The sequence below is a fragment of the Manacus candei genome, unplaced genomic scaffold, assembly GCF_025592945.1.
Source record: "Manacus candei isolate 608988 ecotype Guabito, Panama unplaced genomic scaffold, ASM2559294v1 h1tg000084l, whole genome shotgun sequence".
In the NCBI taxonomy this organism is placed as follows: domain Eukaryota; kingdom Metazoa; phylum Chordata; class Aves; order Passeriformes; family Pipridae; genus Manacus; species Manacus candei.
Genome location: NW_026138132.1, coordinates 4,450,235 through 4,474,672, shown reverse-complemented (window position 1 = coordinate 4,474,672; position 24,438 = coordinate 4,450,235). Strand labels below are relative to the sequence as shown.

Sequence of the window (24,438 nt, the reverse complement as noted above, 5' to 3'; positions counted from 1 at the left end):
GCCTTGGCTGTTGGGACCATGAGATTGTGGAGTTCAGTGTCGGGCTGTAAGATTGTAACCATGGACTTCAGGAGAGCTAACTTTAGCCCCTTTAGGAATCATCTTGGAAGAATCCTGTGGAAACAGGTTGTGCAGGAAAGAAGGGTCCAAGAGAGTTGGTTGATATTCAAGGATCACTTCCTCCGGGCTCAAGAATGCTGCATCTCAATGAGAAGAAATCAGGCAGAGGGCAATAAGAATGAAGAACTCCTGTTATTACTGAAGCATAAGCAGGAAATATACAGGATAGAGGAGCAGTGTCAGACCACTTGGAATCATAGAATCAGAGAACCAGACGGGTTGGAAGGGACCTCTGAGATCATCACATCCAACCCTTGATCCAACCCCGCCGTGGTTCCCAGCCCACTGATGCCACATCCAGTCTCTTCTTAAAAACCTCCAGGGATGGAGAATCCACCCCTTCCCTGGGCAGCCCATTCCAATGGCTGAGCACCCTCTCTGCAAAGAAATTCTTCCCAATCTCCAGCCTAAGCCTCCCCTGGCACAGCTGCAGACCCAGCCCTCTTGCCTTGCTGATGGTTCCCTGGGAAAAGAGACCAACCCCCCCCAGCTCCCCCCTCCTGGCAGGGAGTTGCAGAGAGTGAAGAGGTCTCCCCTGAGCCTCCTCTTCTCCAGGCTGAACAACCCCAGCTCCCTCAGCCTCTCCTCACAGCACTTGTGCTCCAGTCCCTTCCCCAGCCTCATTGCCCTTCTCTGGACCTGCTCCAGCCCTTCAACATCCTTCCCAAACTGAGGGGCCCAGAGCTGGGCACAGCACTCCGGGTGTGACCTCACCAGTGCTGAATCCAGGCCAACAATCACTTCCCTGCTCCTGCTGCCACACTGTTCCTGATCCAGTCCAGGATCCATTGGCCTCTTGGCCACCTGGGCACACTCTGGCTCATGTTCAGCTTCCTGTCAATCCACATTCCCAGCTCCCTTCCTGCCTGGCTGCTCTCCAGTCACTCTGGCCCAGCCCGTGGGGCTGCCGGGGGTTGTTGCGGCCAAAGGGCAGGACCCGGCACTTGGTCTTGTTGAACCTCATCCCATTGGAATCAGCCCATGGATCCAGCCTGTCCAGGTCCCTCTGCAGAGCCCTCCTGCCTTCCAGCTGATCGACACTCCCCCTCAACTTGGTATCATCTGCAAATTTGCTGATGATGGACTCAATCCCCTCATCTAAATCATCAATAAAGATATTAAATAGAACTGGGCCCAACACTGATCCCTGGGGACACCACTGGTAACCAGATCCCAACTGGATGCAACACCGTTCCTCACCACTCTCTGGGCCCGACCCTCCAGCCAGTTCCTAACCCAGCACAGGGTGCCCCTGTCCAAGCTGTGGCTGCAGCTTTTCCAGGAGTGTACCATGGGAGATGGTGTCCAAGGCTTTGCTGAAGTCCAGACAGACACATTCACAACCTTCCCCTCATCCACCAGGTGGGTCATGTGGTCATAAAAGAAGATCAGGTTGGTCAGGCAGGACCTGCCCCTCCTAAACCCGTGCTGGCTGGGTCTGATCCCTTGTCCATCCTGTAGGTGCTGTGGGACTGCACTTAGGATGATCTGCTCCATAACCTTGCCAGGCACTGAGCTCAGGCTGACAGGCCTGGAGTTTCCCAGGTCCTCCTTGCAGCCCTTTTTGTGGATTGGGATGACATTTGCCAACTTCCAATCATCTGGGACCTCCCCAGTGAGCCAGGGCTGTTGGGAAATGATGGAGAGAGGTTTGGCGAGCTCTTCTGCCAGCTCCTCATCACCCTCCCATCTGGTCCCATAGACTTGTGAGGATCCAAGTGGCTCAGCAGGTCACAAACTGTTTCCTCCTGGATTACACAGGGCTATTCAGCTTCTTGTCTCTTTCTACAAGCTCCAGAAGCCAACTGTCCTCAGGACAACCTGTCTTACTGTTGGAAACTGAGGAAAAGAAGGTGTAAAATACCTCAGCCTTTTCCTGATCTTTGATAACTATATTCCTGCCCATGTCCAATAAAGAATGGAGGTTTTCCTTGCCCCTCCTTTTGCTATTGATGTATCTGTAGAAGGACTTTTTGTTATCCTTCACAGAAGTGTCTAGATTGAATTTAAATTTTGCCTTCATCTCTCTAGTTTTCTTTCTACGTGACCTAACTATATTCCTAAACTCTTCCTAAGTAGCCAGCCTTTTTTTCCATAATTTGTAGGCTTTCTTTTTTACCCTAATTTCCTTCAAAATCTCCCTGTTCAGCTAGGCCGGTCGTCTTAACTGTCAGCTCGCCTTTCGGCACACTGGGACAGCCTGCTCCTGTGCACTCAAGACTTACTTCTTGAAGCATGTCCATCCCTCCTGGACCCCTTTGTTTTCAAGGGCTGTTTCCCAGGGTACACTCTGAATCAGTCTTCTGAATAGGCCAAAATCTGCCCTCTAGAAGTCCAGTGCAGAGGTTTTATTGATGGCCCTCCTTGCATCCCTGAGTATTGAAAACTCTCTTATTTCGTGGTCACTGTGCCCTAGATGGCCTCTGACCACCACATCTCCCACCAGCGCCTCTCTGTTTGAGAACAGAAGGTCTAGCGAGGCCCCATCCCTGGTAGGCTCATTTACTAGCTGGAGCAGGAATATAGAGAGGTTGTCAGAGTAAGTAGAAATGAGATAAGGAAGACCAAGGCCCATCTGGAATTTAATCTGGCCAAGGAGTCAAGGACAACAAGAAGGATTTCTTCAAATACATCAGCAACAAAAGGAAAACCAAGGCTAATGTGGACTCATTAGTTAATGGAGAAGAGACCCTGGTGACAGAGGACACAGAGAAGGCAGAGTTACTGAATGCCTTCTTTGCATTGGTCTGCACTGATAAGACCAGCCCTCAGAGATCTCTGACCCGAGGCCAGCTTGGAAGGAAGATTTCCCTTGGTCAAGGAGGATTGGGTTAGAGAACACCTGGGCAAATTTGACATCCACAAGTTTGTGGGCCCTGACGAGATGCATCCACGAGTGCTGAGAGAGTTTGTGGATACCTCAGCGAGGCTGCTCCTGATCATCTTTGAAAGGTTGTGGCAATCAGGAGAGGTGCTGGGTGACTGGAAGAAAGCAAATGTCACCCCAGTCTTCCAAAGAAGGAGACCCAGGGAACTACTGGCCAGTCAGCCTCCCCTCCATCCCTGGAAAGGTGATAGTGCCTCATTCTGGAGGCCATCGCTGTCCACCTGGAGGACAAGGAGGTGATCAGGAGAAGTCAGCATGGATTCACTAAAGGTGAATCATGCTTGACCAACCTGATTGCCTTCTATGATGAAATGACAACCTGGATGGATGAGGGGTGGATATTGTTGATGAATGGATTAGCAGTGGATACTGTTGACCTCAACTTCAGCAAGGCTTTTGACTCTGTCTCTCACAACATCCCCATAGGCAAACTCAGGAAGTGTGCACTGGATGTGTGGACCATGAGGTGGATTGAGAACTGGCTGAGCGACAGATTTCAGGAGATCATAACCAAAGGCACAGGGTCTTTTTGGAGGCCTGTCACTAGTGGTGTCCCCCAGGGTTCAATGCTGGGCCCAGTATTGTTTAACTTACTCATCAGTGACTTGGATGAGAGGGTCGATGCCTCCTCAACAAGTTTGCTGCTGACACAAACATGGGAGGGGTGGCCAATCCCCCAGAGTGCTGTGCAGCCCTTCAAAGGTACCTTGACAGGTTGGGGAGATGGGCAGAGAAGATATGTGTGAAGCTTAGCAAGAGCAAATGCAGGTCCTGCATCCAAGGAAAATAACCCCAAGCATTGGTACAGGCTGGGAGTGACCTGCTGGAGAGCAGCTCTGTGGAGAAGAACCTGGGGGTCCTGACGGACAATGAGTTGTCCCTGAGCCAGCAGCATGCCTTGTGGGCAAGAAACTGAAATGGTGTTCTGGAGTGCATTAGGAAGAGCATTTCCAGAAGGTCGAGGGAGATGATCCTGCCCCTCTGCTCAGATCTGAATAGGCCACATCTGGAGTCCTGTGTCCAGTTCTGGGCTCCTCAGTACAGGAGAGACATGGAGCTCCATGGTCCAGTGGAGGCTATGAAGATGATGTGGAGACTGGAACATCTCTCTCACAAGGACAGGCTGAGAGAGTTGGGCCTGTTTAACCTCAGGAAGAGGCAACTGAGAAGGGACCCCCATCAATGTCAATGTCTGTGGAGAGGTGTCAGAGGATGGACGAGGCTCTGCCCAGCAACAGGACAAAAGGCAATGGACAGAAACTGATGCCTGGGAAGCTCCACCTGAATATGAGGAAGAACTTCCTTCCTGAGCAGTGACCGAGCACTGGAACAGGTTGCCCAGGGAGGCTTCGGACTCTCCGTCACTGGAGATACTCTAGAACCATTTGGACACAATCCTGTGCCATGTGCTCTGGGATGACCCTACTGGAGGCAAGGAGGCTGAACTAAATGACCCACTGTGGTCCCTTCCAACCTGACTCATTCTGTGATTCTGTGATTGAAAATATTTGGCCATATGAAAATAACAGAGAAATTAGGCTTTCTGTGACAATAAATGTTGCTGTGTTGTAACAAGATATTACTTACTCTGCCTGTTTCTCTAAGTGTAACAGATGAGGAAAGAGGGGTTTTATTTGGGGAAAAGTTTAAGAGGCTTCACTTAAATTTGAAGTACGGAAGGCACAAGGACTGCTTTGAGAATGTGGCATCATTGTGAAATGTCATGTTCACCAAGGGGTTTGGGGTCATGGTTTCCTAAGCTAAACTTCCCTCTGCCTGAGGCCTGGGGAAAGTGAAATTAGAGGGGTTACAGCCCTTCTTTTGTAGCTCCTTCCTTCAGCTACTTCATACAGAAGGCACTTTGAGGACTCTGGTGCTTGGCTCCGAGCATGTGTGCGCTGATTTCAGGTACGTTCCTGGGAGATATGTGATAAACTGTGGGGGAAAAGCCTCCAAAAAGCAAGGCTTTCAGGTTGGAAGTATATCCAGGCTTTGCCTGAGACAACCAACTTGGACTGTGTTCTCTCTTGCAATCATGTTAATTAGTCAAATGCTTTTTAGAAATTAATCTTTAATTTTTGTCTTTGTCTGATGAGATGAGCAGAATTCAGTCAGTGAGTAGAAGCTGAAAACTATGAGATCGTGGTTACTGCTGAAGTTCTCCTTCAGTGGATAACTGTGGATCTCCCAGGTCGCTCTGCCCTTACCTGTGTCTAAGCACATTGATGCTTAGGAAAGCAGGAGCTCATGCTTCTTGGGTGTTTTTCAGAAGAAATGAGTATATAAAGGCATAGTGACTAAGGGAAAGTTAAATTAGGCTTTACTTCAAAGGCACTTAAATTCAAGTAAAGCTTATTGCAGCCAGCTGATGCCTTGGTTGGACTCCTTGAGTGCAGAGGAGGTGTAGTCTGCTGGCAGTGGGAGTGCAGCGCCCTGTGTTTCAATGTGTTCATGTTGTACCCACTGTGCACAAGGTCTTATATATGGTGCATGAAAGTAATAAACTACTAAAGGAAAAGACTTATAGTTCTTCTAATCAGACTGCTAAGAAGTTGTTTTGGTTCATGACATGGCTGGAGTTCCTTTTTATTTCACTCATGTATGTTTGGTATTAAAACAGATAAAACTACTAAGAAGTTTCTTTCCAGTCCCTACTGGAAAAGGAGTTTGAGAAATGCCAAGGAGAAGGCAAAGTAGGGCATGACAAGAGCTGAATGATTGTATTAAGGTACTAAATCCCTCCTAAACTTTGTTTCTTGCCTATTTTTCTCATTCTTCAGTGTCCACAAAATGAGAACTGATGGTCTGTGAGGGAATTAAAAAAACTTGAGCCATACTGAAAAGGAAGGAGTTTGACAGCAACAAACTCCTGCTTGCGTCTCTCCTCTGCTGGGACTGCTGTGTGCTCATCCAGGTAATTCAGATGCTTTTCCCCAGGGCCTGCCTCAGGGAACTCTGCAGCCTTTCAACCCCCTACACAATGAAGCCTCTGGGGCCAGTGAGAGGGTGCCAAAAACTGAAGTACTTCATATGAGTGGTGTTTGTGCTAGATAGATTTGTATTCACCTGGATAACCCAGAGCATCCTGCCCTTTCTGTTAGAGAAGAGGAAATAATCTTGATTTTAAAATTCTGAGGAACAGGGACCCTGCCTTGCTAAAAAAAAAAAAAAACATACTCTGATTTTAAAATTCTGAGGAACAGGGACCCTGCCTTGCTAAAAAAAAAAAAAACATACTCTGATTCCCCTCTAAAATTCTCAACTGTCAAGTGTTTGGGCTTGGCTTCTCACTCTGGTAGATTTTTATCTCTGACAGTGGCTTGACCAGGAGAGGATTGGGAATCTTTTACTGTCTCAGGTGATCAACAGTTGTGTTTATACTGTGCAGGCATCTTTGAAGGACATTTTCAACCACTTTAGTGTTCAACATGAGGCCATTACCCAGTCCCTGCTTTTCACTGCAAAAGAAAAGACTTGATATTATAGGTAAAGAACAACTCGGTAAATCCCAGAAAGGAGACTCCTCTTGCCCTAAAAAAGGTAGACTCATTGCTTTGTCCTTCCTTCTTTCTGCCTTTTGTGCCACTTCAATCAAGATTTTTTTATGTGAGGCATCTTTCTCTGCACAGGGAAAGGGAGGTCGTAACTCTGAACGCGTTGTTTGTAACGTACACACCCCAGGGCTTGCCCAGCTCTCTGGGTGTGCCCAGTGTTGAGAGCTGACAATGAAATGAACATTAGAAGAACTCGAAGGGGTCAGATGAGAGACAGTCAAAATGCTTTTTGTGGAATTTTATAGATGACTGAGGCGCATAGTAATGAGAAACAAACCAGAGATGTTCTATGCAAAAGATTTTTAATTGAAAGCTTTGGTCACCAACTGATCTGTTTCAGCATCTGACCTATCAAGACCAAAACTCTTGACAGAGGAAATGCAAGGGAAGAAGGGCACCGGGGTTGGCTTTAGGCAGCTGCTCTGGAGCCCTCACACTTGTTTCAAGAAAGCTGAGAGCCGTGGAGCTCGTAATTTGGGCCATTTTCTCTGCAGTAATTCAACTCCACAAGTCGCAGGACATCAAGTGCAGTGCATGATTGTGTATTGTAGGTGTAATTGAGTCCTTTAAAAAAAAAAAATTACTATGAGTTAATAGCTGACATATTGGCAGGTAATCTATGAGGGTGCATTTTTGTTGCTCAGAGCAAGCACGGTTGTGAATAATTGCTGCAATAGAAATGTTTTAATATACAAATATAAGATTCTTTTTGGAGTCACGAAACACTAATGCAATGAGATAATAGTGGTTCATAGAATTACCTCTTTTCTTAGCCAGGGCATTGACAAGGAAGTCAGCCTGAAAAATTCTGAGCCCAAACTTAAGGCACCTTAACTTCACAGAAAGGAGTAGTAAGGATTTGGAGCAGGTCAGTTCTGCAGGCTGGGACTCAAGCCTGGTGCAGTGCTGATCTGCAGAGATGCCGAAGGCTTTCTGCCTAACCTGAAGCTCTTGCTTTCTGTCCGTCTTGAGTTGGAAGAGGAGCACTGGTGCAGTAGTCATTCCCCAAGGGGAAAAAAGTGCCAGGTGAGAGAGAGACAGAAGTGATTTGCTTGCACTCACCGTAAACTTCATAAGCTCTGTAGATGGTGAGTCCGCTGCACATAGCAATTGTGTTTGCTCCATAGGAGTTGAGGTTGTTGACCAATCCACTGGTGACAAAGGTGAGCTTCCTTGCAGGTCTTCCAAGACTCACTAGGTTCTAGACACCAAAAGAGAGCATTCAGCCAGATCAGTGGCGTGATGCGTTTCATGGCGGGCATCTGGCGAGTTGTGCAGTGACGAGCCGGTGCTTGGGCTGTGAGTGCCCCCTGCCTTTAGTGGTGCCTTTGAATGGCCTGGGGCCCATGGGAGCAGTAGTGTGCCTTGAAGACAGTTCCTAAGGCAGCCCTTTGTAAGGCAGTCAAGGTGCAGGGAACCTAAGGAGAAGGGGCAGCACAGGGCAAGCGCGGAGCAGGAGCGGAGGAGCGCAGCCGGTGTGGTAAGGCAGACATTTGAGCAAAGCATTTGCTCAGTCACTGTCCTCTCCCCTCCCAGAGCTACTCAGACTGGAGGCGTGGCAGGAGAAGTTTTCCTACTTGAAGGCTTTGTTGCCTGGACCAAGCCCCTGGATGCCTGTCAGAAAAGGGAGTCCGAGCAATGGCAGCTGCAAGGCAAAGGTCTGAGCTGACACATGCAGGGTGGTATTGCAGGGCCTCGGAAGGCCTTGGAAGGATTGCCATGCCCAAAGAATGGGAGCCTTTGCAGGATTCCTGAGAGAAAGGGTTTCTCAGCAAGCTGCAGAGCTCAGCTGCCTCAGAGAAAGCGCTGTTGGGAGAGGGAATGAGGGCCCCCCCGGCCCCCTTTTCTTTGGACAAACCACCCCTAGGGCAAATTGCCAAGCCGCACTGCTGTGGAGGGCAAGACAGTCCTGCCATGTGGGACAAGCTGCTCCTCTCCAGCAGCAAAAAGCACAGTTAAGAAACGGGCCAATGGACTCCAGTGGAACGACGCACTTGGCAGGGATGGCTGGGATTGTTAGAGGCTTTCCAAATTAGAGTGGAATTTGATCAAAGGGTTTTGGAAAGCCCATTGCACTGTGTTTCCTTCTCACTGCTAAGTAAGAAGTTGAAGTCAGCTACAGGAGACTCAGAGATGCACCTTAGGATAAGCAAGCGTGAAAATGTAGTTAAAGCTGGGTATTTTTGCTCAAGCCTGTACTTGGTTCAGTCTTCCTTCTTTCTTGCCCACCGGACCTTCTAGACCTTTAAAGGCATGATTTTTAAGGACTCAGTTCTCCAACTTCAGGGTAAGCCAGTGTCTACCAGCGGTGAGTGTGCTGAAAGCTGAGTAAATTTTTAAATGTCTGTGCTATTTCAATGGGCTGAAATAGTGCTAATATGTTGCTTACTTATTCAAAGATGTTTTGAGAGCTTATTTAAAATTTTCCTGCTTATTAGAATATTTGTTTTTAACAAACAAGATCTCCTCCTTTTAGTGTGCAAAGAATGGGAGATTATAAAGACTACCTTATGAAAAATTTAGTCTTGGACCATATGTGAGAATGAAAAAGCAGGCAATATAAATATTAATTGAAAACAATGTAAAAATTCCCTAAAATATCTGTAATATAACATGAAAATCTCTAAAAACATCAGAATAAGGGTATTCTAATTTTAAAGAAGTCTAAAATGACATAAGAATAAAATATCATTGAAATAAATAGAACTGCGTTATCAATGATGTCATCAAAATGGCTTTTAAAGGCCTGATGGATTAGAAACTTTTGAAAGCAAAATTTTGGACATCACTTTACTTTGAATTACTGTACAATAGGCCAAGTGATTGCTCCATTATACTCTTACCCCGCCCTGTGCAGCCACTTTCACAAGAGAATCAAAGCTGGGCATCTCGGTTCTGTTCAGGACGGAAATGTAGCAGGCGTTCTGTTGCAGGACTTTGGTTGCAATGACGCCCTGGAAAGAGAAAGTTATTGAGCACTGGCCGTTCAGTTTTGCAACTGTTAAGCCTGGGAGAAAGTGTGGATAAAAACAGGAAGGAATGTCCATAGTTTCTATCCCAACTTGTGGACCCAGAAAGTTAAGAAGAAAGCAAGAAGCCCCGTGCCTTGGTCAGCTGGAGCGGGAGGCAGCCTCCTCGCACAGTGCTCGGCAAAGGGCGCTCTCTGCCACTCACCGTGTTGTAGTTCCAGATGCTTTTCCATGACAAACGCTTGCTCTTTTGCTCGATAATTGCTTCTTGTGTTTGGCTGTTGATGTTAATGCTTTGCGAGACACCAGAGATGGAGATTTGGGAGTCTCCCCCACCAAAGGAAATCTGGCCATCACCACCAAAGTTGATTTCAGGGTCATTATCCGTCTGCTGTGATTGCTAAACCACATGAAATATTTTTAAACAGTAAAATTAATCAGATGTCAACAGAAAGCCTTTAAAAAAAATTCCTGACTAGAATAGAAGAAGTGCTGCCCGCAGGGAGCACCAGCAGTGAGCTGAGGATTTTCCTAAAGGCAAAGGCTCAAGGCTGTGGCAAAGTTGGGCAGTAGCCATAAGAATTCCTTGCCTGCCTTCCCCGAATCATTGCTGCATCTTACAGCTGCCGTGTGGTGCCTTTAGAGTGTGAGGCGTGCAAGAGAAGTAGCCAGAAGGAATGCACGCTCAAGGTCTTGAAGGGAAAGCTCTGGTCACCCCCTGCTGTGTTTCAGCCTCTCCATCCCCAAGAAGGAAGCTCTCCAAAGAGGAGATGCCAAACCAAAGAGGCATGGGGCTTGGCTTTGGGCAGCCCCCGCCCTCGGTTGGAGAAGGGTAAGGGTTTCAAACCTGGTCACTCTGGATATTGCTGTTACAGTACTTCAGGTCCACAACTTTCAGGACGTTGAGGGTGACGCATGGTCCCTGGTTGACTTGGAGTCCTGGAAAAGCAAGACAAGAAAAACCTGACCCTGGGCACTGCAGGGGCAGGCTGGTGCCAGTTGCTGGGCCCTGTCAGGCTGTGAGCTTGTGAGAGGAGCCTGCCGAGTGCAGGTCCTGAAAGTCATGGGCAATGCCATCCTTGGCCCGGGAACAACCGGCAGGGAAGGAAACCACTTGGCCTGGTGCTGTGAAGCACACAGGTGTTTGGTGGCTTGCTGGGTGAACTCCTGAGCAAGGTGCGAAGGGAAAGACAGGGCATCTTTGGGACGAGCCTTTGTCTTTGCCCGGGCGTTGCAGAGGAGGTCAAGGTGGGCCAAAAGTCGGGGCCCAAACTGAAGCCACATGAAACTTGACGGATGGGAGGTGGAAGGGTTTGGAGCAGGTCAGTTCTGCAGGCTGGGACTCAAGCCTGGTGCAGTGCTGATCTGCAGAGATGCCGAAGGCTTTCTGCCTAACCTGAAGCTCTTGCTTTCTGTCCGTCTTGAGTTGGAAGAGGAGCACTGGTGCAGTAGTCATTCCCCAAGGGGAAACAAGTGCCAGGTGAGAGAGAGACAGAATTGATTTGCTTGCACTCACCGTAAACTTCATAAGCTCTGTAGATGGTGAGTCCGCTGCACATGGTCGTGATGTCTGATCCGTAGAAGTTGAGGTTGTTGACCAATCCACTGGTGACAAAGGTGAGCTTCCTTGTAACTCTTCCAAGACTGACCTGGTTCTAGACACCAAAAGAGAGCATTCAGCCAGATCAGTGGCGTGATGCGTTTCATGGCGGGCATCTGGCGAGTTGTGCAGTGACGAGCCGGTGCTTGGGCTGTGAGTGCCCCCTGCCTTTAGTGGTGCCTTTGAATGGCCTGGGGCCCATGGGAGCAGTAGTGTGCCTTGAAGACAGTTCCTAAGGCAGCCCTTTGTAAGACAGTCAAGGGGCAGGGAGCCTAAGGGGAAGGGGCAGCGCAGGGCAAGCGCGGAGCAGGAGCGGAGGAGCGCAGCCGGTGTGTTAAGGCAGACGTTCGAGCAAATCATTTGCTCAGTCGCTGCCCTGGCCCCTCAGAGCTCCTCAGGTTGGAGGCTGGAAGCCTGGCAGGAGAAGTCTCTTCCTGCAGCCACCTCAAAGGGAAGCAAAGAGGGCAGCAGCAAGAGCGCGCAGGTCCTTTTTCCACTGGGACTCTCTGCAAGTGCTGCTTAGGACCTGTCTGAGAAGTGTGGGGGTTGGAGCAGGACAGGTCTTTCGGAAGGGCTCCAGAGTGCTTTGTTTCCCATGAACTTCCACTCCGGTCTCCTACTGGGGGCCTTTGTCACCTGCCCCAAGCCCCGGGATGCCTGTCTTTCCTCCTATGAGCTCGGCTTCCCGCTGCTCTCTAGCTCCTTCCTCAGCTACGGCCACGGGCCTGCCGTTGTGGCTCATGCCACTGGTGTGGGGGAAAGGCTGGGCACCATGGAGACGCTCTCTCCCACCCCAAAGGAAAAGGGAGTCTGGACAACGGCAGCTGCAAGGCAAAGGTCTGAGCTGACAAATGCAGGGTGGTATTGCAGGGCCTCGGAAGGCCTTGGAAGGATTGCCATGCCCAAAGAATTGGAGCCCTTGCAGGGTTCCTGAGAGAAAGGGTTTCTCAGCAAGCTGCAGAGCTCAGCTTCCTCAGAGAAAGCGCTGTTGGGAGAGGGAATGAGGGCCCCCCCGGCCCCCTTTTCTTTGGACAAACCATCCCTAGGGCAAATTGCCAAGCCGCACTGCTGTGGAGGGCAAGACAGTCCTGCCATGTGGGACAAGCTGCTCCTCTCCAGCAGCAAAAAGCACAGTTAAGAAAGGGCCCAGTGGACTCCAAGGGCAAGAAACTGCTGCTCCTTTGCACTCTTACCCTGCTCTGTCTGGCGAGTGTGGCCAGATTGTCAAAGCTGGGCATCTCGGTTCTGTTCAGGACGGAAATGTAGCAGGCGTTCTGTTGCGGGACTTTGGTTGCAATGACGCCCTGGAAAGAGAAAGTTATTGAGCACTGGCCGTTCAGTTTTGCAACTGTTAAACCTGGGAGAAAGTCTGGATTGAACCAGTGAGGCATGCGGATGGTTTCTACCCCAAAGGGTGGACTGAAAAGGTTCAGAAGAAAGCAAGAAGCCCCGTGCCTTGGTCAGCTGGAGCGGGAGGCAGCCTCCTCGCACAGTGCTCGGCAAAGGGCGCTCCCTGCCACTCACCGTGTTGTAGTTCCAGATGGTTTTCCAGGAGCCACTGACGGTCGTTTGCTGGATAACTGCCACGCGCCATTGCTTGTGGAGGGTGACAATTTGGGACTGGCCAGCAATGATGACTTCCTGGTTGTCATCCTGACCCTGATCCTGACCACCCTGATCCTGACCCTGGGGAGGTTAAAACACCAAGGACAGAACACCTTTAGCCTTTGAACGGAGTCAGTGATCTCGCCCCCAAATCCCTGCTAGAACAGAAGAAGTGCTGCCCGCAGGGAGCACCAGCAGTGAGCTGAGGATTTTCCCAAGGACAAGGCATCAAGGCTGTGGCAAAGTTGGGCAGTAGCCATAAGAATTCCTTGCCTGCCTTCCCCGAATCATTGCTGCATCTTACAGCTGCCGTGTGGTGCCTTTAGAGTGTGAGGCGTGCAAGAGAAGTAGCCAGAAGGAATGCACGCTCAAGGTCTCGAAGGGAAAGCTCTGGTCACCCCCTGCTGTGTTTCAGCCTCTGCGTCCCCAAGAAAGAAGCTCTCCAAAGAGGAGATGCCGGGCCAGAAGGACGTGGGGCTTGGCTTTTTGCAGCCCCCGCCCTCGGCTGGAGAAGGGTAAGGGTTTCAGACCTGGTCAATGTTGCCATTGCTGTTGCAGTACTTCAGGTCCACAACTTTCAGGACGTTGAGGGTGACGCATGGTCCCTGGTTGACTTGGGTTCCTGGAAAAGCAAGACAAGAAAAATGCAAAGCCCATGAGGTGAGGCCTGCGACCTTGGCTGCCGCTCTCCAAGAGGGGGTGGTTGTTGCCTGGAGCGAGCGAGGTCGTGAGTCCTTCGCTGCAGGAGGAGTGTTGGAGACGTGCAAGGGGAAGATTCCTTTGGAGTGCCCAAAGAGCACGGGCTGTGTGGCTGAGGAAGGAATGGCCCCAGAGACGGGCTCTTGCCCACGCTGGGGCTGTTGCCGTGCAGCCCTCGGGGCACTCTTCCACTGGCTGCTGGGAGTGCAGGGGGCTGGGCACTGCAGGGGCAGGCTGGTGCCAGTTGCTGGGCCCTGTCAGGCCGTGAGCTTGTGAGAGGAGCCTGCTGAGTGCAGGTCCTGAAAGTCATGGGCAATGCCATCCTTGGCCCGGGAACAACCGGCAGGGAAAGAAGCCACTTGGCCTGGTGCTGGGAAGCACACAGGTGTTTGGTGGCTTGCTGGGTGAACTCCTGAGCAAGGTGCGAAGGGAAGGACAGGGCATCTTGGGACGAGCCTTTGTCTTTGCCCGGGCGTTGCAGAGGAGGTCAAGGTGGGCCAAAAGTCGGGGCCCAAACTGAAGCCACATGAAACTTGACGGATGGGAGGTGGAAGGGTTTGGAGCAGGTCAGTTCTGCAGACTGGGACTCAAGCCTGGTGCAGTGCTGAACTGCAGAGATGCCGAAGGCTTTCTGCCTAACCTGACGCTCTTGCTTTCTGTCCGTCTTGAGTTGGAAGAGGAGCACTGGTGCAGTAGTCATTCCCCAAGGGGAAACAAGTGCCAGGTGAGAGAGAGACAGAATTGATTTGCTTGCACTCACCGTAAACTTCATAAGCTCTGTAGATGGTGAGTCCGCTGCACATGGTCGTGATGTCTGATCCGTAGAAGTTGAGGTTGTTGACCAATCCACTGGTGACAAAGGTGAGCTTCCTTGTAACTCTTCCAAGACTGACCTGGTTCTAGACACCAAAAGAGAGCATTCAGCCAGATCAGTGGCGTGATGCGTTTCATGGCGGGCATCTGGCGAGTTGTGCAGTGACGAGCCGGTGCTTGGGCTGTGAGTGCCCCCTGCCTTTAGTGGTGCCTTTGAATGGCCTGGGGCCCATGGGAGCAGTAGTGTGCCTTGAAGACAGTTCCTAAGGCAGCCCTTTGTAAGACAGTCAAGGGGCAGGGAGCCTAAGGGGAAGGGGCAGCGCAGGGCAAGCGCGGAGCAGGAGCGGAGGAGCGCAGCCGGTGTGTTAAGGCAGACGTTCGAGCAAATCATTTGCTCAATCGCTGCCCTGGCCCCTCAGAGCTCCTCAGGTTGGAGGCTGGAAGCCTGGCAGGAGAAGTCTCTTCCTGCAGCCACCTCAAAGGGAAGCAAAGAGGGCAGCAGCAAGAGCGCGCAGGTCCTTTTTCCACTGGGACTCTCTGCAAGTGCTGCTTAGGACCTGTCTGAGAAGTGTGGGGGTTGGAGCGGGACAGGTCTTTCGGAAGGGCTCCAGAGTGCTTTGTTTCCCATGAACTTCCACTCCGGTCTCCTACTGGGGGCCTTTGTCACCTGCCCCAAGCCCCGGGATGCCTGTCTTTCCTCCTATGAGCTCGGCTTCCCGCTGCTCTCTAGCTCCTTCCTCAGCTACGGCCACGGGCCTGCCGTTGTGGCTCATGCCACTGGTGTGGGGGAAAGGCTGGGCACCATGGAGACGCTCTCTCCCACCCCAAAGGAAAAGGGAGTCTGGACAACGGCAGCTGCAAGGCAAAGGTCTGAGCTGACAAATGCAGGGTGGTATTGCAGGGCCTTGGAAGGCCTTGGAAGGATTGCCATGCCCAAAGAATTGGAGCCCTTGCAGGATTCCTGAGAGAAAGGGTTTCTCAGCAAGCTGCAGAGCTCAGCTTCCTCAGAGAAAGCGCTGTTGGGAGAGGGAATGAGGGCCCCCCCGGCCCCCTTTTCTTTGGACAAACCATCCCTAGGGCAAATTGCCAAGCCGCACTGCTGTGGAGGGCAAGACAGTCCTGCCACGTGGGACAAGCTGCTCCTCTCCAGCAGCAAAAAGCACAGTTAAGAAAGGGCCCAGTGGACTCCAAGGGCAAGAAACTGCTGCTCCTTTGCACTCTTACCCTGCTCTGTCTGGCGAGTGTGGCCAGATTGTCAAAGCTGGGCATCTCGGTTCTGTTCAGGACGGAAATGTAGCAGGCGTTCTGTTGCGGGACTTTGGTTGCAATGACGCCCTGGAAAGAGAAAGTTATTGAGCACTGGCCGTTCAGTTTTGCAACTGTTAAGCCTGGGAGAAAGTCTGGATTGAACCAGTGAGGCATGCGGATGGTTTCTACCCCAAAGGGTGGACTGAAAAGGTTCAGAAGAAAGCAAGAAGCCCCGTGCCTTGGTCAGCTGGAGCGGGAGGCAGCCTCCTCGCACAGTGCTCGGCAAAGGGCGCTCCCTGCCACTCACCGTGTTGTAGTTCCAGATGGTTTTCCAGGAGCCACTGACGGTCGTTTGCTGGATAACTGCCACGCGCCATTGCTTGTGGAGGGTGACAATTTGGGACTGGCCAGCAATGATGACTTCCTGGTTGTCATCCTGACCCTGATCCTGACCACCCTGATCCTGACCCTGGGGAGGTTAAAACACCAAGGACAGAACATCTTTAGCCTTTGAACGGAGTCAGTGATCTCGCCCCCAAATCCCTGCTAGAACAGAAGAAGTGCTGCCCGCAGGGAGCACCAGCAGTGAGCTGAGGATTTTCCCAAGGACAAGGGATCAAGGCTGTGGCAAAGTTGGGCAGTAGCCATAAGAATTCCTTGCCTGCCTTCCCCGAATCATTGCTGCATCTTACAGCTGCCGTGTGGTGCCTTTAGAGTGTGAGGCGTGCAAGAGAAGTAGCCAGAAGGAATGCACGCTCAAGGTCTCGAAGGGAAAGCTCTGGTCACCCCCTGCTGTGTTTCAGCCTCTGCGTCCCCAAGAAAGAAGCTCTCCAAAGAGGAGATGCCGGGCCAGAAGGATGTGGGGCTTGGCTTTGGGCAGCCCCCGCCCTCGGTTGGAGAAGAGTAAGGGTTTCCGACCTGGTCAATGCTGATATTGCGATTGCAGTACTTCAGGTCCACAACTTTCAGGACGTTGAGGGTGACGCATGGTCCCTGGTTGACTTGGAGTCCTGGAAAAGCAAGACAAGAAAAATGCAAAGCCCATGAGGTGAGGCCTGCGACCTTGGCTGCCGCTCTCCAAGAGGGGGTGGTTGTTGCCTGGAGCGAGCGAGGTCGTGAGTCCTTCGCTGCAGGAGGAGTGTTGGAGACGTGCAAGGGGAAGATTCCTTTGGAGTGCCCAAAGAGCACGGGCTGTGTGGCTGAGGAAAGAATGGCCCCAGAGACGGGCTCTTGCCCACGCTGGGGCTGTTGCCGTGCAGCCCTCGGGGCACTCTTCCACTGGCTGCTGGGAGTGCAGGGGGCTGGGCACTGCAGGGGCAGGCTGGTGCCAGTTGCTGGGCCCTGTCAGGCCGTGAGCTTGTGAGAGGAGCCTGCTGAGTGCAGGTCCTGAAAGTCATGGGCAATGCCATCCTTGGCCCGGGAACAACCGGCAGGGAAAGAAGCCACTTGGCCTGGTGCTGGGAAGCACACAGGTGTTTGGTGGCTTGCTGGGTGAACTCCTGAGCAAGGTGCGAAGGGAAGGACAGGGCATCTTGGGACGAGCCTTTGTCTTTGCCCGGGCGTTGCAGAGGAGGTCAAGGTGGGCCAAAAGTCGGGGCCCAAACTGAAGCCACATGAAACTTGACGGATGGGAGGTGGAAGGGTTTGGAGCAGGTCAGTTCTGCAGACTGGGACTCAAGCCTGGTGCAGTGCTGAACTGCAGAGATGCCGAAGGCTTTCTGCCTAACCTGACGCTCTTGCTTTCTGTCCGTCTTGAGTTGGAAGAGGAGCACTGGTGCAGTAGTCATTCCCCAAGGGGAAACAAGTGCCAGGTGAGAGAGAGACAGAATTGATTTGCTTGCACTCACCGTAAACTTCATAAGCTCTGTAGATGGTGAGTCCGCTGCACATGGTCGTGATGTCTGATCCGTAGAAGTTGAGGTTGTTGACCAATCCACTGGTGACAAAGGTGAGCTTCCTTGTAACTCTTCCAAGACTGACCTGGTTCTAGACACCAAAAGAGAGCATTCAGCCAGATCAGTGGCGTGATGCGTTTCATGGCGGGCATCTGGCGAGTTGTGCAGTGACGAGCCGGTGCTTGGGCTGTGAGTGCCCCCTGCCTTTAGTGGTGCCTTTGAATGGCCTGGGGCCCATGGGAGCAGTAGTGTGCCTTGAAGACAGTTCCTAAGGCAGCCCTTTGTAAGACAGTCAAGGGGCAGGGAGCCTAAGGGGAAGGGGCAGCGCAGGGCAAGCGCGGAGCAGGAGCGGAGGAGCGCAGCCGGTGTGTTAAGGCAGACGTTCGAGCAAATCATTTGCTCAGTCGCTGCCCTGGCCCCTCAGAGCTCCTCAGGTTGGAGGCTGGAAGCCTGGCAGGAGAAGTCTCTTCCTGCAGCCACCTCAAAGGGAAGCAAAGAGGGCAGCAGCAAGAGCGCGCAGGTCCTTTTTCCACTGGGACTCTCTGCAAGTGCTGCTTAGGACCTGTCTGAGAAGTGTGGGGGTTGGAGCGGGACAGGTCTTTCGGAAGGGCTCCAGAGTGCTTTGTTTCCCATGAACTTCCACTCCGGTCTCCTACTGGGGGCCTTTGTCACCTGCCCCAAGCCCCGGGATGCCTGTCTTTCCTCCTATGAGCTCGGCTTCCCGCTGCTCTCTAGCTCCTTCCTCAGCTACGGCCACGGGCCTGCCGTTGTGGCTCATGCCACTGGTGTGGGGGAAAGGCTGGGCACCATGGAGACGCTCTCTCCCACCCCAAAGGAAAAGGGAGTCTGGACAACGGCAGCTGCAAGGCAAAGGTCTGAGCTGACAAATGCAGGGTGGTATTGCAGGGCCTCGGAAGGCCTTGGAAGGATTGCCATGCCCAAAGAATTGGAGCCCTTGCAGGATTCCTGAGAGAAAGGGTTTCTCAGCAAGCTGCAGAGCTCAGCTTCCTCAGAGAAAGCGCTGTTGGGAGAGGGAATGAGGGCCCCCCCGGCCCCCTTTTCTTTGGACAAACCATCCCTAGGGCAAATTGCCAAGCCGCACTGCTGTGGAGGGCAAGACAGTCCTGCCACGTGGGACAAGCTGCTCCTCTCCAGCAGCAAAAAGCACAGTTAAGAAAGGGCCCAGTGGACTCCAAGGGCAAGAAACTGCTGCTCCTTTGCACTCTTACCCTGCTCTGTCTGGCGAGTGTGGCCAGATTGTCAAAGCTGGGCATCTCGGTTCTGTTCAGGACGGAAATGTAGCAGGCGTTCTGTTGCGGGACTTTGGTTGCAATGACGCCCTGGAAAGAGAAAGTTATTGAGCACTGGCCGTTCAGTTTTGCAACTGTTAAGCCTGGGAGAAAGTCTGGATTGAACCAGTGAGGCATGCGGATGGTTTCTACCCCAAAGGGTGGACTGAAAAGGTTCAGAAGAAAGCAAGAAGCCCCGTGCCTTGGTCAGCTGGAGCGGGAGGCAGCCTCCTCGCACAGTGCTCGGCAAAGGGCGCTCCCTGCCACTCACCGTGTTGTAGTTCCAGATGGTTTTCCAGGAGCCACTGACGGTCGTTTGCTGGATAACTGCCACGCGCCATTGCTTGTGGAGGGTGACAATTTGGGACTGGCCAGCAATGATGACTTCCTGGTTGTCATCCTGACCCTGATCCTGACCACCCTGATCCTGACCCTGGGGAGGTTAAAACACCAAGGACAGAACATCTTTAGCCTTTGAACGGAGTCAGTGATCTCGCCCCCAAATCCCTGCTAGAACAGAAGAAGTGCTGCCCGCAGGGAGCACCAGCAGTGAGCTGAGGATTTTCCCAAGGACAAGGGATCAAGGCTGTGGCAAAGTTGGGCAGTAGCCATAAGAATTCCTTGCCTGCCTTCCCCGAATCATTGCTGCATCTTACAGCTGCCGTGTGGTGCCTTTAGAGTGTGAGGCGTGCAAGAGAAGTAGCCAGAAGGAATGCACGCTCAAGGTCTCGAAGGGAAAGCTCTGGTCACCCCCTGCTGTGTTTCAGCCTCTGCGTCCCCAAGAAAGAAGCTCTCCAAAGAGGAGATGCCGGGCCAGAAGGATGTGGGGCTTGGCTTTGGGCAGCCCCCGCCCTCGGTTGGAGAAGAGTAAGGGTTTCCGACCTGGTCAATGCTGATATTGCGATTGCAGTACTTCAGGTCCACAACTTTCAGGACGTTGAGGGTGACGCATGGTCCCTGGTTGACTTGGAGTCCTGGAAAAGCAAGACAAGAAAAATGCAAAGCCCATGAGGTGAGGCCTGCGACCTTGGCTGCCGCTCTCCAAGAGGGGGTGGTTGTTGCCTGGAGCGAGCGAGGTCGTGAGTCCTTCGCTGCAAGAGGAGTGTTGGAGACGTGCAAGGGGAAGATTCCTTTGGAGTGCCCAAAGAGCACGGGCTGTGTGGCTGAGGAAAGAATGGCCCCAGAGACGGGCTCTTGCCCACGCTGGGGCTGTTGCCGTGCAGCCCTCGGGGCACTCTTCCACTGGCTGCTGGGAGTGCAGGGGGCTGGGCACTGCAGGGGCAGGCTGGTGCCAGTTGCTGGGCCCTGTCAGGCCGTGAGCTTGTGAGAGGAGCCTGCTGAGTGCAGGTCCTGAAAGTCATGGGCAATGCCATCCTTGGCCCGGGAACAACCGGCAGGGAAAGAAGCCACTTGGCCTGGTGCTGGGAAGCACACAGGTGTTTGGTGGCTTGCTGGGTGAACTCCTGAGCAAGGTGCGAAGGGAAGGACAGGGCATCTTGGGACGAGCCTTTGTCTTTGCCCAGGCGTTGCAGAGGAGGTCAAGGTGGGCCAAAAGTCGGGGCCCAAACTGAAGCCCCATGAAGCTTGACGGATGGGAGGTGGAAGGGTTTGGAGCAGGTCAGTTCTGCAGGCTGGGACTCAAGCCTGGTGCAGTGCTGATCTGCAGAGATGCCGAAGGCTTTCTGCCTAACCTGACGCTCTTGCTTTCTGTCCGTCTTGAGTTGGAAGAGGAGCACTGGTGCAGTAGTCATTCCCCAAGGGGAAACAAGTGCCAGGTGAGAGAGAGACAGAATTGATTTGCTTGCACTCACCGTAAACTTCATAAGCTCTGTAGATGGTGAGTCCGCTGCACATGGTCGTGATGTCTGATCCGTAGAAGTTGAGGTTGTTGACCAATCCACTGGTGACAAAGGTGAGCTTCCTTGTAACTCTTCCAAGACTGACCTGGTTCTAGACACCAAAAGAGAGCATTCAGCCAGATCAGTGGCGTGATGCGTTTCATGGCGGGCATCTGGCGAGTTGTGCAGTGACGAGCCAGTGCTTGGGCTGTGAGTGCCCCCTGCCTTTAGTGGTGCCTTTGAATGGCCTGGGGCCCATGGGAGCAGTAGTGTGCCTTGAAGACAGTTCCTAAGGCAGCCCTTTGTAAGACAGTCAAGGGGCAGGGAGCCTAAGGGGAAGGGGCAGCGCAGGGCAAGCGCGGAGCAGGAGCGGAGGAGCGCAGCCGGTGTGTTAAGGCAGACGTTCGAGCAAATCATTTACTCAGTCGCTGCCCTGGCCCCTCAGAGCTCCTCAGGTTGGAGGCTGGAAGCCTGGCAGGAGAAGTCTCTTCCTGCAGCCACCTCAAAGGGAAGCAAAGAGGGCAGCAGCAAGAGCGCGCAGGTCCTTTTTCCACTGGGACTCTCTGCAAGTGCTGCTTAGGACCTGTCTGAGAAGTGTGGGGGTTGGAGCAGGACAGGTCTTTCGGAAGGGCTCCAGAGTGCTTTGTTTCCCATGAACTTCCACTCCGGTCTCCTACTGGGGGCCTTTGTCACCTGCCCCAAGCCCCGGGATGCCTGTCTTTCCTCCTATGAGCTCGGCTTCCCGCTGCTCTCTAGCTCCTTCCTCAGCTATGGCCACGGGCCTGCCGTTGTGGCTCATGCCACTGGTGTGGGGGAAAGGCTGGGCACCATGGAGACACTCTCTCCCACCCCAAAGGAAAAGGGAGTCTGGACAACGGCAGCTGCAAGGCAAAGGTCTGAGCTGACAAATGCAGGGTGGTATTGCAGGGCCTCGGAAGGCCTTGGAAGGATTGCCATGCCCAAAGAATTGGAGCCCTTGCAGGATTCCTGAGAGAAAGGGTTTCTCAGCAAGCTGCAGAGCTCAGCTTCCTCAGAGAAAGCGCTGTTGGGAGAGGGAATGAGGGCCCCCCCGGCCCCCTTTTCTTTGGACAAACCATCCCTAGGGCAAATTGCCAAGCCGCACTGCTGTGGAGGGCAAGACAGTCCTGCCACGTGGGACAAGCTGCTCCTCTCCAGCAGCAAAAAGCACAGTTAAGAAAGGGCCCAGTGGACTCCAAGGGCAAGAAACTGCTGCTCCTTTGCACTCTTACCCTGCTCTGTCTGGCGAGTGTGGCCAGATTGTCAAAGCTGGGCATCTCGGTTCTGTTCAGGACGGAAATGTAGCAGGCGTTCTGTTGCGGGACTTTGGTTGCAATGACGCCCTGGAAAGAGAAAGTTATTGAGCACTGGTCGTTCAGTTTTGCAACTGTTAAGCCTGGGAGAAAGTCTGGATTGAACCAGTGAGGCATGCGGATGGTTTCTACCCCAAAGGGTGGACTGAAAAGGTTCAGAAGAAAGCAAGAAACCCCGTGCCTTGGTCAGCTGGAGCGGGAGGCAGCCTCCTCGCACAGTGCCCGGCAAAGGGCGCTCCCTGCCACTCACCGTGTTGTAGTTCCAGATGGTTTTCCAGGAGCCACTGACGGTCGTTTGCTGGATAACTGCCACGCGCCATTGCTTGTGGAGGGTGACAATTTGGGACTGGCCAGCAATGATGACTTCCTGGTTGTCATCCTGACCCTGATCCTGACCACCCTGATCCTGACCCTGGGGAGGTTAAAACACCAAGGACAGAACATCTTTAGCCTTTGAACGGAGTCAGTGATCTCGCCCCCAAATCCCTGCTAGAACAGAAGAAGTGCTGCCCGCAGGGAGCACCAGCAGTGAGCTGAGGATTTTCCCAAGGACAAGGCATCAAGGCTGTGGCAAAGTTGGGCAGTAGCCATAAGAATTCCTTGCCTGCCTTCCCCGAATCATTGCTGCATCTTACAGCTGCCGTGTGGTGCCTTTAGAGTGTGAGGCGTGCAAGAGAAGTAGCCAGAAGGAATGCACGCTCAAGGTCTCGAAGGGAAAGCTCTGGTCACCCCCTGCTGTGTTTCAGCCTCTGCGTCCCCAAGAAAGAAGCTCTCCAAAGAGGAGATGCCGGGCCAGAAGGATGTGGGGCTTGGCTTTGGGCAGCCCCCGCCCTCGGTTGGAGAAGAGTAAGGGTTTCCGACCTGGTCAATGCTGATATTGCGATTGCAGTACTTCAGGTCCACAACTTTCAGGACGTTGAGGGTGACGCATGGTCCCTGGTTGACTTGGAGTCCTGGAAAAGCAAGACAAGAAAAATGCAAAGCCCATGAGGTGAGGCCTGCGACCTTGGCTGCCGCTCTCCAAGAGGGGGTGGTTGTTGCCTGGAGCGAGCGAGGTCGTGAGTCCTTCGCTGCAAGAGGAGTGTTGGAGACGTGCAAGGGGAAGATTCCTTTGGAGTGCCCAAAGAGCACGGGCTGTGTGGCTGAGGAAGGAATGGCCCCAGAGACGGGCTCTTGCCCACGCTGGGGCTGTTGCCGTGCAGCCCTCGGGGCACTCTTCCACTGGCTGCTGGGAGTGCAGGGGGCTGGGCACTGCAGGGGCAGGCTGGTGCCAGTTGCTGGGCCCTGTCAGGCCGTGAGCTTGTGAGAGGAGCCTGCTGAGTGCAGGTCCTGAAAGTCATGGGCAATGCCATCCTTGGCCTGGGAACAACCAGCAGGGAAGGAAACCACTTGGCCTGGTGCTGGGAAGCACACAGGTGTTTGGTGGCTTGCTGGGTGAACTCCTGAGCAAGGTGCGAAGGGAAGGACAGGGCATCTTGGGACGAGCCTTTGTCTTTGCCCGGGCGTTGCAGAGGAGGTCAAGGTGGGCCAAAAGTCGGGGCCCAAACTGAAGCCCCATGAAGCTTGACGGATGGGAGGTGGAAGGGTTTGGAGCAGGTCAGTTCTGCAGGCTGGGACTCAAGCCTGGTGCAGTGCTGATCTGCAGAGATGCCGAAGGCTTTCTGCCTAACCTGACGCTCTTGCTTTCTGTCCGTCTTGAGTTGGAAGAGGAGCACTGGTGCAGTAGTCATTCCCCAAGGGGAAACAAGTGCCAGGTGAGAGAGAGACAGAATTGATTTGCTTGCACTCACCGTAAACTTCATAAGCTCTGTAGATGGTGAGTCCGCTGCACATGGTCGTGATGTCTGATCCGTAGAAGTTGAGGTTGTTGACCAATCCACTGGTGACAAAGGTGAGCTTCCTTGTAACTCTTCCAAGACTGACCTGGTTCTAGACACCAAAAGAGAGCATTCAGCCAGATCAGTGGCGTGATGCGTTTCATGGCGGGCATCTGGCGAGTTGTGCAGTGACGAGCCAGTGCTTGGGCTGTGAGTGCCCCCTGCCTTTAGTGGTGCCTTTGAATGGCCTGGGGCCCATGGGAGCAGTAGTGTGCCTTGAAGACAGTTCCTAAGGCAGCCCTTTGTAAGACAGTCAAGGGGCAGGGAGCCTAAGGGGAAGGGGCAGCGCAGGGCAAGCGCGGAGCAGGAGCGGAGGAGCGCAGCCGGTGTGTTAAGGCAGACGTTCGAGCAAATCATTTACTCAGTCGCTGCCCTGGCCCCTCAGAGCTCCTCAGGTTGGAGGCTGGAAGCCTGGCAGGAGAAGTCTCTTCCTGCAGCCACCTCAAAGGGAAGCAAAGAGGGCAGCAGCAAGAGCGCGCAGGTCCTTTTTCCACTGGGACTCTCTGCAAGTGCTGCTTAGGACCTGTCTGAGAAGTGTGGGGGTTGGAGCAGGACAGGTCTTTCGGAAGGGCTCCAGAGTGCTTTGTTTCCCATGAACTTCCACTCCGGTCTCCTACTGGGGGCCTTTGTCACCTGCCCCAAGCCCCGGGATGCCTATCTTTCCTCCTAGGAGCTCGGCTTCCCGCTGCTCTCTAGCTCCTTCCTCAGCTATG

The 24,438-nt window shown here is 52.9% G+C and overlaps 2 protein-coding genes across 8 annotated transcripts in view; one reads left to right on the top strand and one right to left on the bottom strand.

Moving 5' to 3' along the window:
* The window catches only part of GKN2 (gastrokine 2), a 115,264-nt gene that overhangs the window by 43,166 nt on the left and 47,660 nt on the right, over nucleotides 1-24,438 (top strand). For 6 of the 7 annotated variants that reach the window (XM_051811765.1, XM_051811766.1, XM_051811764.1 and 3 more), the window contains one exon: nucleotides 5,788-5,921. The exons of the other annotated variant lie outside the window; for it this stretch is intronic. The gene's annotated coding sequence lies outside the window, so the exon portion shown is untranslated. The remainder of the gene's footprint in view (nucleotides 1-5,787; nucleotides 5,922-24,438) is intronic. 7 annotated transcript variants of the gene reach the window in all.
* The window catches only part of LOC127482040 (uncharacterized), a 90,011-nt gene that overhangs the window by 34,704 nt on the left and 30,869 nt on the right, over nucleotides 1-24,438 (bottom strand). Inside the window, exons 11-12 of the mRNA XM_051811972.1 lie at nucleotides 12,655-12,816; nucleotides 12,324-12,434 (exon numbers count right to left, since the gene is read on the bottom strand). Coding sequence (XP_051667932.1) covers nucleotides 12,324-12,434; nucleotides 12,655-12,816 — 273 coding nt within the window. The remainder of the gene's footprint in view (nucleotides 1-12,323; nucleotides 12,435-12,654; nucleotides 12,817-24,438) is intronic.